General features: G+C 40.1%; 1 protein-coding gene across 9 annotated transcripts in view; it reads left to right on the top strand.

Annotated features, from left to right (window-relative positions):
• Positions 1-17,689, top strand: part of FHOD3 (formin homology 2 domain containing 3) — a 503,163-nt gene that overhangs the window by 285,830 nt on the left and 199,644 nt on the right. For all 9 annotated transcript variants that reach the window (XM_043443940.1, XM_043443933.1, XM_043443935.1 and 6 more), the window contains exon 6: positions 13,619-13,713. In XM_043443940.1, the coding sequence (XP_043299875.1) occupies positions 13,619-13,713 (95 nt within the window). The remainder of the gene's footprint in view (positions 1-13,618; positions 13,714-17,689) is intronic.

Below are 17,689 nucleotides of genomic sequence, written 5' to 3'. Positions count from 1 at the left end.
CTTTTCTCTTCTCCTGCCAGGGAGCTCTTCTGTCTCCTTGAAGCTCAGTATGTCCCCTCCTTTACGGTCTGGCTCTGTTGTCCTCCTCCAGGAAACCTCTAATTACTCAGGCTCACACCAACCCTGCCCTTCTCTGAATTCGGGTGTTTTATGAGCTCTGTCCCACCCCGCTTGGGCTTAATTGCTCTCTCCAATCTTCATGCCTCTTGCCTCTGTCACAGAGGCTCATACAGGAAAGCCATGCACGAGGGGATGTCCCGTGCGTAATGCCTCCTGCCTGTCCCCTCCCTAGGGCAGGGGAGGAGCTGCTTCTCCCGGGGTCCACCAAGGGAGCCCTTGCTACTGACGCACGGTGCTGCCCCAGGTCCCTGTGGGAACAGCAGGGTTAGAGTGAGCCCATGAGGTGAGCAGGATGGCCCGGTCACTGCTGAACCTGTGGAGTCCACTTCTGGTTCATTTCATCTCTGGCTCGGAGGTGTCTTGGGAAGGCCGTGTGCTTCCACTGGTATTTCATTGGATATAAGTCCTGGAGATCATTATAGAACAGATGATTAAAATGGCTGTTTTTCTTTTCATGGAGAAGTTAGGAGTCTGCCAACATTGTTTAGAAGCTCAGAACCTGCTAATACAGTAAACCTGTCTTCATTCCTTTGGTTCGTCCTTATCTAAAAAATGGAAGAATGTGGAATGAGAGAGACTGAGCAGAGAAATACTTGAGGCCACGGAGGCCCAGCAGTAATAAGACTCCCTTCATGGAGGCTTACTTTGAAACCTTCAGCAGGGGGATCTGGAATTTAAACTTTGATGCTGATGGGCAGGTAAAGGAATGGGGCAGAACAACATCCTATATGTGGCATTAGATGGGAAACGAGGATGCAGAGTTTTGTTACATGATGTCCTGGTGGGAAGGTCCAGCAGGAAGGACAGACAGAAAATCCTGTTTTAAGGGCCCTGCATGGAGGAGCCTCTCTCTTTGGAGAGTTACAGTTGTGGCTTATAAGTGTTAAGAGAGGCCCTTAGGCTTGATGTACTTTAAAATTTATCTTAGGGACCTTTTTTTTAGGAAACGGGCATTCAAGGGTAGAGAGAGGTTAGTCAGTTTTTCCAAGAACGCTTTTGAAAATTTGCATTGCAAATACTGCTAAATGTCAGCAGGGGACTCAAAACTTTGACACCTTGTTGGAGCTCTTGGTGCTGATTAAATTCTTGTCTCCCGTCTAGAATTGGCAGCTTATTCTCCTTAATTTTCATGCAGTAATCAGTGCTGAAAGACTGTTTCTTTGACAGTTGCCCTTGGGGAAAACTGGGCCTGGGCTTGTTATTTAGAGCGGACAGGACGGGGGAAGAGGATAGTAACAAGGCAGACGCCAAGGTCTCCACTTAGTTCCAAGAATGTCAACCTTATCAACCTCTCTTCAATATTTACTGTGCATTTTGGTGCTTAATGGAAATTGGGGATTGGCAAATCCATTTCAGAGTTAAGAAGAGTAAAATTTAATGGTCTGATTAAAATAAGTTGAAATCACTTTTTAAGATGAATTAGCTCTTCCCAGGAGATAAGGTTTTAGTGATGGGCATGGTTTTTTCCTTTCTGAAGATAACCTTAAGAACTCTCATGGCAGATAGCCAGAACCACTGTGTTCTGGTTTAAGAAAGTATCATCCATGATCTTGTGCTTCCAAGGCCTCTGGGGGGACAGGGAGTAGTGAATATACCCAACCACACAGCAACATCCATCTTTACTCCCAATGGGCAAGTCACAGATCACCCTCTTCCAAAAAAAAAAAAAAAAATCCCCAAACAAGAAAACCAACTCTGGTGACCACTCATAATGGTTTGCAGCAGAAAGCTGTCTTTATGGGTAAGGTCATCTTTCTTTAATTTTTCATATGTCCAGTCTGTTATTTTCTGTACTTTTAGTTGAAATAAATAGGCATTATTTGCAATCACATTTTCAAGTGGTAAAATCTCTTATCCAATGGAATGGCTGTAGAATAGATATTCCTTCCTACTGCTTTGTCAAATGAAAATCAAATCAAGAATGGGAAAATGCAGTTGAGGAGGTCTAGGGAGCTAAAGTCTAGGCATGATAACTGTGGTTAACAATACTGTGTTGAATTATGAAAATTTGCTGAGAGAGTAGAGTTGTGTTCTTTCAGCATGCACACAAATAGTAACTATGTCAGGAGGTTGTATGTGAATTAGCTTGACTTCATGATCATTTCATTGTGTATGTGTATCACATCATCATGATATATACCTTAAATATTAACATTTTTTATTTAAAAATATAATTTTAAAAGTTCAGGAAAAGAGAATGATAAAGTAAAGGGTACACAACATAAATAATTACTGGAGCTATGTAAAATGTCTATGGGTAAACAAGAGTTACTTGCACTGTTTCTGCAACTTTTTTGTTATTTTGAAATTATATCAAAATTAAAAGTTACCCCAAGATGCAAAAAATAAGTAGTAGGGAGGTGATGCACAAAGGTACCTTGAAATACTCAGAGAAATCTTTTGTTTCATGGTGGAACTCTAGAGTCGAATATGCAAGTGGATGCTTAATTTACAAATAAAAGCTTTGTCCAGGACATTAAAAAGGGCTAGTTTATAGTCAAGTGTGTGATATGCCTACAGTTATTTCAGTGCTTTTTTAAAAAACCCAACCACATTACGTTAAAAAATCCTTTGGCCTAAACTGTATAATTCCCTTAAGAAGGTCATGCATTTCTGGAATCTCCGAGCCAATTTACAGAGTACGTGTGACCTATAATTTCACTGTAATATCGAAGGAAAGAATGGATGAGGGGCTCATTAAAAGACTACTCAGGGCAGCAGTGTTTAAGAGCTCTTTGTTTAAAAAGTCAGATGACTCTGCCAGGAAGGAATTATCTTTCAGCTTCTTCCATGGCATTTCTGGCATCTTTGGTCAAAGGAGAGGGCATGAACAAGCAGGCAAATAACTGATGGGGGATTGTTTCCTTGGGGTTGTTGTCTCTGATGTATAAGAAGTTCTTTTTAAAAAACAATTCAAAAATTATATCTTTAAAAAAAATTAGCTCTGGTTTTTGGAATTAATATATATTTTATATTTAAGAACTTCTTTTCTTAAAAGCAAGACACATGTAACTAATTCAAGTTTGATAGTCTTAGGATTGAAGCCCTTCACGGGGGCAGAAGGTTCAGACGTAAAGGAGCCCAGATGGGTGGACAGGAAGTTGAAAGGTGGGTGAGAGGCTGGGGATGGAAGGGACCTTGGGCCTTGTCCCCAGGCGGAGGGAGCCAGGTGGTCCTCCAGCTTCAGTTGATTTAGTTAATGGTTTGGAAGATTCAATGGCAGCATCTTTCATGGATTAGAAAGAGTACAATCAAGGTAGGTGGACCAGCTGGGTCATCAGTTGCTGTAATCCCAGTGGAAGCTGAACCTGAGGCAGTGATGGAGGGAGGGAAAGGTAAATTTGAGGCCTGTTTTAGAGGAAAAAGGAGGGAATTAGAGGAATCACTGGAGGTGAAGGATAACAGAAGGGCAGGAGTTTGGAATAATAGATTCCAAACTTTTGTGGCTGAGATCTATAGGAGAAAATTCATATTTATATAAAATAGAACAAAAATAGAAACAGCCCTTACCTGAAATGAAGTGCACTCTGTTTTCTATTCTGATTTGTTTATTGAAAAAATCCGTTGCTGGTCTGGACTCACTAAGTTGGTTTCATAACCCACCAGTGGTGTTTGAAAATACAAGTGTGCAGTGAGCTCCAGTGTCTAGCCTGGGTGACTGGGTGCTTTTAACAGCCCGCCTTTGGGACCTACTGCAGTAGACTGGCTGGCCGTGTCAAGTGTGAAGGGGGAAGCAGTTAAAACCCGCCAGTCCTTCCAGCAAAATATCCAGGAGTTATCTATGGCCTGTGTTAGGGTTCCTTTTAGAAGATCCTTTAACTGAAAGGCTTCCAGCTTTAAAAAAGAAAGGAAAATAATAAGGAAAGAAGGAAAATAAAAATGGAGGAAGGGAGAAGAGGAGAAAGGAAGAGAGAAAAAGGATTGAAAACCATGTGGTTAGACTATTGAGGCAAACTTCTGAGTGGACCCTGACATAGGACTTTACTCCAGGCCATCCCTGTGTTGCTGTTGAGTTGTATTCTAAAAGCAGAGCTAGGAGGAGTTCTGCCTGAAATGGCAAAGCATAGAAGAACCTCTCTCTCCTGTTAAACGTGACTGTTTGTTGTTGTTTAATCACTAAGTCGTGTCCGACTCATTTGAACCTCGTGGAGTGTAGCTTGCAGTCTCCTCTGTCCATGGGATTCTCCAGGCAAGAATACTGGAGTGGGTTGCCATTTCCTTCTCCAGGGTATCTTCCCGACCCAGGGATCGAACCTGCGTATCCTGCATTGGCAGGTGGATTCTTTACCACTGAGCCACCAGGGAAAAATGCATAAAGCAACTATTCGAGGATCTTTTTTTTTTTTTTTTTTCTATTCGAGGATCTTGAAGAGTAAATGGTAGTGGACAAATTGGGAAGGAAGATTAGAATTTGAAGATAGTGCTGTGATAGTACTTTTAACATTTTTCTTTTAGTATTTCCTGATCTGGACTCAGATCAGCTCTGAATCCAAAGTGGCCGTTGATGTTTTCAGAGAGAGTTCTAGAAGCAGCTTTCTACTTCTGGCTTGAAGTAGGATGAAAAGGGACTCTAGACACTAAAGACTGCAAAAGTCCCCCATGTTTCTTAGTCTTTTCTCTGTTATCTTGAACTCCTGCCCACAGATAATCCCATGGTGAGAACAGCTGTGATAATAATGAGAGACCAGCAGGAGCCTGCAGGCACCTACAACTTTGAGGCATAAACTTCTGCTTTTACTGAGAGGAGCTGTAGTCACAAGATTGTTGGGGTGAATTCCATTTGTGTTTTTCCCTGTTTTCCCACTACTTGGCCCCAGATGTGGGCACAGTCACAAAAAGTATGTGGCAGAGCAAGATAAATAATGGCCCCACTCTCTGATTGAAAGACTAAGAAAGGGAGCCCCAGGGAACCTAAAAGTATCAGGGAGATAATGGAAAAAGAGGAAAGAGACCTACAAAATTTTTCATGAGCCCCTGGGCTCACCATAAACTACATGCATGAATCTGACCCTAAACAGCATCCCAAAGACTTTGAGAGCTGAACAACAAGATAGACCACTGCCTGCTGCCCAGTGGCTTCCAGACTCGCCATTGGGTGTTTGGCATGCAGGGCCAATCCAGATGGCACAACCCAGGCTTTGAAAACTGGACTGGCATTGGAACCACAGCTCAGAAACGTCAGGTCAAAACAAGTGGCTTAAAGGGAACAAGGTTAATTGCCTGCTTAAACAAAAATGTCAACCTTTTCTGGAATATTTAAACAAAATTCAGCCATCATTTTCAGGGTATCCAGGATATAAGCCAAAATTAGCTGACATACAATAAAGTAGAAAAATTCCAGCTTGTGTAGGAAAAGACAAATCCGTTGACCCCAGTGCCAAGAAGACATTGGTAGTGAATTTGTCAATTGCTTTAAAGAAGCTAATATAAAAAAAAGGAAGTAAGAGTGAATACTGTTGAAGTGAATAGAAAGAAAGTCTCAGAAAATAAATATAAAATTTAAAGAAGAATCATTTTCTAAATGGAAAATTTAGAAATTAAAAATTAATTAATATAAAAATCTCACTAGATGGACTAATTCCAATTAGATTGGAAATGATGGGGTTTAGTTCAGATGTACCATTAATTATATTAAATGTAACTGGCCTAATCACAGTGATTGAGAGACCAAGATTATCAGACTGGATACAGAAATAAGCCCCAACTAAATGCTCCCTATAAGAAACCCACCTTAATTATAATGCTTTAGTTAGTTTAGAAGCAAAAGGATACAGGAATAAGTATCATACAGACACTAACAAAGAAAAAAAGCTAAATTAACATTAGAGAAAGTAGACTCCAGAGTAAAGAAAATAGCAACAAATAAAGAAAGACATTATAAAAGAATTGATTCACCCAGAAGTGGAAAACCTGTATAGCTTCAAAATACATGAAGCAAAAGCTGAGAGAAATGAAATACAATATGGAAAAATCCTCAGTTGTAGTTGAAGACTTCAGTATTCCTCTTTTAGTAATCAACAGAACTGGTAGACTGGAAATCAGCAAAGCTATAGTGGAACTAAATAACACCACCAACCAACTGGTTCTAATAGACATTTTTAGAGCATTCTACCCAACTATAGTAGAATACATATTCTTCTGAAGTGCATAAAAACATTTACAAAGATCATTTCCAGGATCATAAAAATAACAAATTTACAAGACTTGAAAGCATCTATTTTCTGACCATAATGAAATCAAACTAAATCAGTTATAGAAGGATAACAGGAATATCTCCAAATGTTTGGAAATGAAACAACAAACTTTTAAATAATCACATGTAGAAGAGAAATTTTCAAGTAGAAATTAGAAAATAGCTTGAACTAAATGAAAACAAAAATATAAATTAAAATTTGTGGGATGCAATTGAAACAGTGCATGGAAGGAAATTTATAGAATTACATATTTCTATAAGAAGAAAAGAAAATAATCCATGATATAAACATTTTCGTTAAGAAACTAGAACATAAAAGGAAAAATAAACCCAAGTAAGTAGAAGGAAATAAATGATAAATATAAGGGTAAAAACTAATGAAATTGAAAACAGAAATAATAGGGCTGGACTATTGAAAAGCTGGACTTTCCAGATGGCACTATTGTAAGGACTCGCTTACTGATGCAGGAGATGTAAGAGACTCAAGTTCAGTCCCTGGGTTGGGAATATCCCCTGGAGGAATGCATGGCAACCCACTTCAGTCTTCTTGCCTGGAGAATCTCTTGGACAGAGGAACCTGGCAGGCTATGGTACACAGGGTTGCAGAATCAGACACGACGGAAGTGACTTAGCACGCACACATGCTGGGGAAAGCTAATTCTTTGAAAAGCGATAAGAACAAATAAGCAATAATGACAAAGAAAAAGAAGACACTCATTGCCAACATCCATAATGATAGACGGGCTATCATGACGGACTCCACAGACTTTAAATAACTAATAAGAGGATACTATGACCAACTGTAAGTAAATAAAATTGATACTTAGATGAAATGAGCCAATTCCTTAAAAATCACAGACTACCAAAATTCACCCAAGATGAAATAGATAACCTGACTAGCCTTATTACTGTAACAGTTATTGTCTGTGACTATTAAAGAAATTTGATTTGAGGTTAGCAGTCTTCTGAAAATGGATTGTCCAGGCTCAGATGGTTTCCTGCTAATTCTGCCAAACATTTGAAGACAAAATAAAACCAATTTTATATAATCTCTTCCAAAAACAGAAGAAGAGGAAATGCTTCCTGACTCATTTTATAAGACCAACATTACTATGCTGCAAAACTGGACAGAGACAGGATACTACAGACCACTGTTTCATGAACAAAGATGCTAAAATCCTCAGCAAAATATCAATGAATCAAATTCAGCAGTATATAAAAAGAATAATGCACCATGGCCAAGAGGGAATGCAAGGCTAGTTCAATATTTTAAATTCACTCTGTAACCCATCGCATTATCAGTCTGAAGAAAAGCCATTTGATAATATCAGCTGATACAGAAAAAGCATTTGACAAAATTCAGCATCGATTTATGATTAAAAACTCTCTTAACAAACTAGACACTGGGAGGCTCTTTGCCTTGATAGAGGGCATTGTACAAAAACCTATAGTTAACATCATAATTAATGATGAAAGACTACATTCTTTCTCTTTAATATTGAGAAAAGGTAGTTGTCCACTCCAACCACCACTATTGAATATTCATACTTAACCAATGCAATAAGGCAAGGAGGAATAAAGGGAAGTGGGCTGCAGGGGATATAGATTGAGAAGGAAGAAATAAAATTGCTCTAGGTCACAGACATCATTATTATCTATATAGAAAACCTCAGTCTGCAGAAACATAATCCTGCAAATCCCTAGAATTAATGTTTAACAAAGTTACAGAATACAAAGTCAAAACAAGAAAAATTATTTTTATTCTAATGCTGAACCTCCAATACTTTGGCCACCTGATGCGAAGAACTGACTCATTGGAAAAAACCTTGATGCTGGGCAAGATTGAAGGCAGGAGGAGAAGGGGACGACAGAGGATGAGATGGTTGGATGGCATCACCGACTCAACGGACATGAGTTTGAGTAAGCTCTGGGAGTTGGTGATAGACAGGGAGGCCTGGCATGCTGCAGTCCATGGGGTCGCAGAGAGTCAGACATGACTGAGCGCCTGAACTGAAGTAATAATAAATAGAAATGCAGAAAGTTAAAAAATATATCCAATAGCTCCAAAAAATATGAAATACAAATTTAGCAAAAATCAATATACAGAATCTCTAGTTAAAAACTACAAATACCAATGAAAACAGAGAAGATCTACACGATGACATAATAGGATCGTGGGATGCAAGATTGAATATAGTAAAGATGTCGTTCTTCCAAAATTTATCTGTAGATTTAATGCATTTCCCATAATATTAGGTTGGTGCAAAAGTAATTGCAGGGTTTGCATTACTGAAGTTTGCTGTTTGATATTGGAATATATTCTGAATAAATGTGGTTATGTTATACATCACTTTAATGCACACTTCTCACTCTATGGTTTTTTACTAATGACTTATTACTTGCTGTTTATTTTATATTTATTTTAGACTATGGAAATGATGTTAGGCAAAAAGCAAATTCAAGCTATTTTCTTGCTGGAGTTCAAAATGGGTTGTAAAGCAGTGGAGACAACTTACATCAATAAAGCAGTCAAGACAACTTGCAGCATCGATAAAACATTGGGCTTACCAGGCAACTCAGTGGTAAAGAATCTGCCTGTCAATACAGGAGATGCAGGAGACTCGAGTTTGATCCCTGGGTCAGGAAGATCCCCTGGAGAAGGGAATGGCAACCCACTCCACGATTCTTGCCTGGAGAATCCCATGGACAGAGGAGCCTGGTGGGTACAGTCTGTGGGGTCACAAAGAGTCAGACACGACTGAGCAGCAGCAGCATCCTATCGAATAGTCAGAATATGGTGTGAGACCCATGGAATATCTGTGTGAAAAAAGAATATCCATCTAAACCACACAATTTCTAAAAAAAATTATCTCAAAATGGATCATATATCTAAATATTAAAAAAAATTTTTTTTAGAAAATAAACTAATCGTGACTTTGTTTGGGCAGAGGGCTCTCCGCACTTTGTGTCTTAAGAGTCTTTCATCATGTGCTTCTGTTCAGTAGATAATTGATGTGTGACCTCAGTGACATCGTTGATATGACTAACACTTATTGAGCACTGACTCTGACAAAGACTCTGATCTAACTCAGTCCCCACAGCGCCTCTGCAGAATAGGTACTACAGTCTTACTATCTCACTTTTGAGATGAGGGAACAGAAGCACAGAAAGTTAATAAAAATGCCTCGAGAAAATTCCAAGAGCAGTGTAACAACAAATGGCCTGGTCTCTCTTTTCAGACCTGTGCTGTCATTACGCATCATCACCACTCTGTTCTGACACGCTGATACTCCTCATCCTTCTTCTAAATGGAAACCTGTAATTTTTGTGGCTCCTGTGACCCAGATCATCTACTTTTCCTGTCTTTTTTCCCCCTCCCGTGTGAGTTTTATTCACAGGCCCTCATCCAGGCTGGTGTTTTTCTGCTTTTCGAAGCGTAGTATGATTTTAACCCACTTAAATCTATTTAGCGCCATCTTGTGTCTGCATTGGGTTTTGCAGGAAGGAGCTCGTTGGTTTCAGGGTGGGCTCTGATGCGGGGAGATCTAACTTGAAAGCTTTTGCTTCTCACAATATTCTGACAAACTAGTGTGATCAGAAAATTGATTCCATTAGATGTGGACTTTCTGGTGACTTTCTTCCTCCAATGTGGGCAGTTAATAGAACCTTGAAGGGAAACAGATCATGGAGAAAAAACTTACAGAAATTCTCACTTTGACTCACTTTCCGTAGAGATGCCCTGGCTTACTGGGCTTTCTGCAATACCAGAGGCCCTGAGAAGTCGGTGGGGAGACTTTACTCCATGGCTTTTCAGCCTTGGGAGGGGGAAGGGCCCCCCCAAGGGATGCACCTTCCAGAGACTATAAACAGTTTCCATCGTCTCCCCCGTGCCATTGCTTTGGAAGATGCTAAAGTCTGCGTTAGTTGCTCAGTCGTGTCTGACTCTTTGCAACCCTATGGACTGTACCCCAACAGGCTCCTCTGTCCATGGAATTCTCCAGGCAAGAATACAGGAGTGGATAGCCTATCCTTTTTCCAGGGGATCTTCCTGACCCAGGGATCAAACCCCGGTCTCCTGCATTGCAGGCAGATTCTTTACCATCTGAGCCACCAGGGAAGCCTAGCATCTGAATTTGCTTCTCCAACAGTGGAACTTGAGTGGGAAAAGGACAGTGATGCAAACTCCTCTTCCCTGGAGGTTTGCCAGTTTGTTTTGGAAGGGAGAGGAGGAAAGAAAAAGCAAAAGGAAAAAATGGGGCAGGATGTGCTGAATTCTCAGAACTCTTCCATGAAGTGGGAGCTTTATCTTACTGAAGGAGGGAGGGGTATGCTGAGAGGGGTAGGCTAGTAAAAAAATTCCAAAAACCAGGAAAAGCACTTAACACTTTGCATTATACAGTCTTATTTAGTTCCTTTTTATGTATCTGTTTGTTTTCCAGTTAGAGAAGTAATAGGTACTTGTAATGAAAAACAAGGAAGACAAAAAAGTAGAAGAAAATATATCCAAAGAACATCTATCATGTCATAATGCTTAATATATCATGGGGTTTCCTTTCCTTCAATGCTTGAAGATCTTAGTACTTTTTGAATTATATAATGTTTCTCATTTTCTACTTTTTAACTATTTTATCAGAAATAGCTCACAAGTTAGGACATAGGTTTGGTAAATTACTCTGTGGTGTTCTAGTGGATTTTATATATGTGGATGTGTGGATTTTAGTTGATGTTTTGATGTTATAGATGACACTTCAGTGCATATTTTTGCTTCATTCTCTTTCCTCCCTTAACTTAGGGTTATTTCCTTAGGATAGTTTGTTGAAATCACATTGGCTGAGGAAGAGCTTCGAGAGGACTTTCAGGCTCTGAGTAGAGACACAGAGGAGTCACCTGTCCTGGCTAGAGGTGGACTCAGCCGCTTGGTAGTGATGGAGCTTGGGAGCACTTTTCAGAGCCTCAGTTTTTCCTCTGTCAGGTGGGGGTAGTAATACCTCCTATACAGCCTGGCTCCCGTGTTAATAACACATATAAAGTCCCCTCAAATCTTGAGACATGGTAGACACTAAATGGTAACTATCGAAACTATTTTTAAAACAATTACAGCACTAGATAGATTACAGGACTTGTACCAGGAATGCAGGAAGTTAGTTATTTAACCTCTGCAGCAGTTGATACCTAACCATTTCTTTTAAAAATGTCTTTGATAATTTAAATAAAAATGCTACCTCATTATTGTTTTATTTTGCATTTTTATTATAGTAAGAATGAACAACTTTACTATTGTAAACCAGTTTGTCTTCTCTCTTGTGTTGTTCACTCACTAAGTCATGCCCAACTCTTTGCAATCCCATGGACTGCAACATGCCCCACTTCCCTGTCCCTCACCATGTCCCAAAGTTTTCTCAAACTCATGTCCATTGAGTCGGTGATGCCATCCAACCATCTCATCCTCTGTCACCTCCTTCTCCTTTTGCCCTCAATTTTTCCCAGCATCAGGGTCTTTTCCAATGAGTTGGCTCTTCACATCAGGTGGCCAAAGTATTGGAGCATCAGCTTCATCTTCCGTACATCCAATGAATTTTCAGGGTTGATTGCCTTTAGGATTGACTGGTTTGAATTTGGCTTTTTTATATTGGCATTTAGTATTTTCTTATCAACTTTTAAAATAAATAATTTAAACCTTTATCGTATTTTCTGTCATGTGTCCATTTATTTAGCATTACATTTTTATGTCAAAGTTTGATTTCCTTTGTGTATTACATACTTTTTCTCATCAAGATGAGAATGTGGTTGTGACTGTGATCTCTTCATTATAAATTTTGTAAATGAATTTTTATTGGTCTGTGATATTTCTTGCAAATAATAACAATTTTATGTATTAATTTCTAACCATCCTACCTTTTATTATTATTCATGTCTTGTTAAATTTGCCTGAAACTCTCTAGCATGGTATTAAATAATCACAGGATTAATGGGCATCATTTTAAAATTACTTTTGATTTTAACAGGAATATCTCTAATATTTCACCATCAAATAGAATATGAATCTGGTATTTCCAAAAATATACTGTTTATTGTGTCAAGGATATATTCAATTAGTTGCTTAAAATTTTGAGTTTTTACATATATAAGAACGTACTTTTTCTCAGAATGATTATGGGATTTTGTTATCTATTTATTGGATAAAATAATAATAAATTTTCTGACATAACACATATATTTGTATGTTTGGAATTAGTGGATACTCACATTTTATGTTTTATTTACTGTTTTCAGTCAACACCATTTCATCTGAACTGTTTCCTACAACCTGCATATAAAGCTGTATGTGTGTAAAGCATAAAAGAAAGAATATAGGAAAAATATATCAACATGTTAAGAATAATTATAAATTATGAGATTATGAATTATTTTCATTTCACACCTCTTACTTTAAGTTTTCTAAAATGAGATATTTTACTATTACCAGGAAAAAAGGGTTGCCAAAAGTGTCAATGCCATACCAATTAATTATGACTGAAATGAGATTTAACAGGTCAGATGTAATTCAGTGAAGCCTATTTATTTAGAGTATATAACCTTTGTTTATTGATTTTCTAGACACCAAATTATTTTGAAACTAAGAGAACTGAAAAAATTGAGTTAGTATTTGTTTAAAAAGTGTAATAATATATTTTTTATGGATAATGACAATATTTGGTGACTATATTGTCCTTAACTAAGAATTTATTTGGTAATGACAATTTTTTTCATAATATCTGACATTTTAAAACCCAAAAATCTTTAGAAAGGATTACAAATAATACTTAAATACATATTTATCTCCTATCTAAGGATTCAAATAAACTTAGGATGGTTCCATAGCATCTGGGACCAGCCTGACCACAGGCTGGGGCACTGGACAGGTTGCTTTGAGAACCTCCTTCTGTAACTGGAGGCCACGACCCAGACACCATCTCATCCATATCTGTGTCCCATCTGGGACTTCACCCAGATATAGAAACAGAAAACATGCATTTATACATCAAGGCACAGAGAAGCAACAGTCACTGGATTTGGTGCCTTAATTGCATCTTCCAGATACCAGGAATAGCCTTTGTTTCTTCTTGAGAGGTCCACACTTTCTGCAATGAGATTTTGCTAATTTCAGAGCTCAGGAATCAAATCAGAAGATCAAATCTTCAGATTTGATCATTAACATACAGTGTACTTAAAGTGTGAGAATCTCACTTGACATTATGATCATTGGAGATGTTATTTACATATAAAACCATAACATCTCCTTGCTTCTTTTTCTCTTCTCTTTAGCTTTGGGCCAGATTATGTTGTACGTGGATGGGATGAATGGAGTAATAAACCACAATGAAACCATTCAGTGGCTGTACACTCTCATTGGGTCCAAGGTAAGAGATTATGGTTGAACATTTTATTTGGTTTGTATGTCATACACCTCTCTTTTTGTTATGCTCTCTGGGATGGTTTTGCAAAAAGAAGTCCTATTTAGCTCTGTTCCAGCCCTGTCAGAGTACAATCAAGGACTATGATTTTATAGATTAAAAAAATACCCAAACTGCACAGAACTTATTAATTTTTAATGCATTTTAGTTATTTTCTTTTAAGCTCTTTTTTGTTTTTTTTTTAATTTTTGGCTGCCCGTGCAGCGTATGGGGTCTTAGTTCCCCAAGCAGGGATGAAACCTGTGTACCTGGCAGTGGAAGTGTCTTAACCACTGATACTAGCAGGGAAGCCCCTTCTTTTAATTTTTAATCAAATACTTTTGGCACCTTTGGTTTTTAACATTTAATTAAAACATTAGGCAATGGGTAGAGCATTAATCTTGCCAGTGGTAAAGCCAACGAGTGCGTGCTCAGTCGTGTCCGACTCTTTGACCCCATAGACTGTAGCCTGCCAGGCTCCTCTGTTTATGGAATTTTCCAGGCATGAAGACTGGAGTGGGTTGCCATTCATCTTACCTAATGTATTTAATGTTTAATACGGTCAGTTACTTAAGTATGTGTATGTTGCATATATGTACATGCATATTCCTGTATGTATAGATGAAAGAATTTGAGTCTGCCTTTCAACTCTGCCATCAATTATAAAAGCGACCAGCATTTACTCACAATTCACCCAGGCACCATAATAAGTGCTTTTCCGGTATTATTGCCTTTAATCCACATGAGGCTACTGTAAGGTAAATAATGTCCCGACTTTGTAGTTGAGGAACTCGTGCTTGATTCTGAGGGTCTCTCTAGTTTCCCCCACGGATCTTGGGGATCCGTGTCTGTCTGGTAGTGCCTTGTCTGTGAGTCCTCAGTCCCTGGGGCCACGGCCCCGAGGAGGAAGATCCGCCATGACACTCGAAGATCCGCCTTGACACTCGAGGGGTGTTGGAAGCTGAGGGAGCCTCTAGCATCACGCTCTCTAGATTCTCAGGTGGGGCCATGAAGGATCTGGCTGGAAGGCAGAGTTGGAGGAAGTCAGAAGGGATCCCGTCTTGAGCAGAAGCCAGGGAATCCAGGCTGGAGTGTGGTCAGCCTGTGGGGTGAGGCAGCATGGTGGACATCACGGTGATGAGAGTAGGCAGCAGGGTCAAGTGGGGAGAGTGTTGGGGGCCTGGGTGGGGAATTTCAACCTGATTTAGACATGTTGCAGAGTCAGCACAGCTTCCTGGGGGTCCCTGCAGAACCCGTGGTCATCCCAGGCTTCCTCATCCCTATGTTCCCTGCCACCCTCACAGTGGCGAGCCTGCCAAGGCTGGTGGGCACCAGCCCTGGGCTCTCGGGCAGAGTCACAGTCCTTGGTATGTGATACCCACTGGGTCCCAGGTCTTTGGTTGACCCTCACATCTTCTGCTCAATTTTCCTTTTCCCAGTATTATTGTTAATAGAGTCTCTTCTCCCATATTATAATAGAAACAGTTATGGTTTTTCTTAGAAGACTGAAAATCTTTTCTTCTCCTTCTCTTTTTTTCTTCCTCGTCCTTCTCCTCTTCTTCTTTTTAAACATTTGGCTCTGTTTTCTTTGGGAAATGGATATGCCTTTATTTACAAAGTGCTTTAGGTGACCTTGCAAGCTGAGTGGCATGATTGGCCTACTGGGTTGATTTTGCAGGCTGAGGGAAGATACGTATCTCATATCCTGCTTCAGTGTTTTCTGATTTTTCCTCCCTTCTGCTCAGTCTCCTTAACCTTCATGTTCATTGGGAAACTTCTCCCTCCCCTGGGCTCTCTGCAGGGTCTCGAGGACCCCAAAAGCTAGGGAGATGGGAGATTTTGCAATGAAAGCTGACTTTATTATGGTCATAATAAAATGCCGACAACCAACCCTATTTAGAAACAGGAATAAAACCTAGCAGCTACCCTTGTTACTGGAAAATTGACCACCTTTTAGCTCATGACCAGGAAGGAGTAGAGGAAGGGTAAGATCCTGGTGGAGGGAGTGGGAGGGGAAAAAATGATGGGAAAGGCATGGAGAAGAGGAGAGAGGGAGAAACGGATGAGGGGAGAGACCAGGACCAGGAAGAAAAACAGGAGAGGAGAAAAAGGAAATGGGCCTAATGAAGTGGCTCCATCTGCTCAGTAGATGGGAGGAAGACTCACAGCCTTCAGTGTTGCAGTAGTACCCTGTCGATTTTTCTTTGGCATCATTTTGCAAGGAAAATAAACACTGGGAAAGGAATATATGGGACATCTTTATTGACTTCTAAGTAACATGGGGAAATCATGAAATTCAAAGCCCTCAGGAATGAGATGTAGGACTTATGTTTCCCCTCTTCTTTCCCTGTGCAGCACACACGGTGTTTGGGATCCTGGGCATCTCTCTGAGGCAAGGCATTTCCCTCCCCCACCCAGGCACTCGGGGCATCAACATTAATGGTCACTGCTGGATCCTTCTTCCATCTTTCATTTTCCCTACAATGGTCTCCAGCTGCTGTGTTCAACACCAGACCAGGCATTATGCGGAAGAGAAAATAGAGCCAAGGCTCAGCCTAAGCCTTGGGGCTGTTGGTGTTGTTAGGGGACTGTGGGGCTGCTCGGAGCCTGTGTCCACTCTGTAATGAAAGAGGAAGGTCTCAGCTGACCCTGCAGGGAGTGCTCAGTTTCAGGCTACTGGCTGAAAGTCAATAGGGGCAGCAGCCACCAAGTGCAGTTCTAATGAGATCACTTCTTTACAAAACCAAAATGGTGACCTTAACACTCCCCCCCACCCCCATGACTGGGGAACGAGATCTCTGCCAGGAAGAACAGGTGAACCAACATGAAACCCCAAGTTTTAAGAAGGAAGCCTCAGCCTCTCCTTTAATATACTGCTTGGGCGATATGGCCACAGAGGTTTTCCTGATTAAAATTAAATTAAGAAATAAGGAAAGCCAGGGGTCCCAGGTTTTTCTTTTGACTAAGATTTCTCAGAACCTGAAGGACAGGAACCCTGAGGTTCTGTTGTTTGTGCCTTAAACAGGCACAGAGTTGATGATGGAATCTGGGGTTAGAGAACCCTTGCCATTCTGTTCTCATAATTCTTCATTTTCCTTCCATGAAAGGCAACAAGTTGTGTCTGCCAGCAGGCCATTATGCAATATTTACAGGTATTCGAGTCTCATAACCAGAGGAAGAAATGATCCATTTGCAGCCAAATAATTACATTTTAAAAGAAAGAAAAGGTGTTTTTCAATAATATGTTTCATTCTGTTTACAAAAATCCATCTTTAAACTTCCCAGTCAGAGGTAAGAAGCAGATGCTGTCCTCATGACTTTTCACACAATATGGATTTTTTTCCCTCTTCAATATATCTGGAAGTCTCATTAACTGGGGTAAGGTGATTCGGCTTGTACAATATAACCTTTCGTTATTATCATAAAGAGAGTCTGTTTTTCTTTATCTGTATGGATCGCCTTCTGGCCATGGGGGAGGCCCCAGTAGCCCTTAACCTTCTTGTAGGTTTCATGACCTCCTGATATTGTCATGAAACCTGCCCTTTCTCTGTTGCTCTCGCTGCATTTTTCTCTCGGCCCCATTGCAGCTCATTCTTCCAGCTGTGCCCCAAATTGCTGGTCATAGATCTCCAGACTTATTTTGTGCTGTGTGGGGTTGGCCCTGCGCCCTGACTCCCATGTGGCACAGCTGCTAAACCTGAGTCAAGGGGAGCTCTGGCCACAAGCCCCTTTCACACACACACACACACACACACACACACACACACACACACACACACACACACACACACACACACACACACACACACACACACACACACACACACACACTCTTATACACCTTAGAGAGCCATGCTCCCCACTCCCACAACAAATACACACACGCACACTGGGGATGTGGCTCAAAGTTTCTTGTTAGGACAGTAAGATGATGAGAAGTAAC

This window comes from Cervus canadensis, chromosome 23 (genome assembly GCF_019320065.1).
Source record: "Cervus canadensis isolate Bull #8, Minnesota chromosome 23, ASM1932006v1, whole genome shotgun sequence".
Classification (NCBI taxonomy): Eukaryota; Metazoa; Chordata; class Mammalia; order Artiodactyla; family Cervidae; genus Cervus; species Cervus canadensis.
Note: the sequence above shows the minus strand (reverse complement) of the source record. Positions and strands in the feature narration are given on the sequence as shown.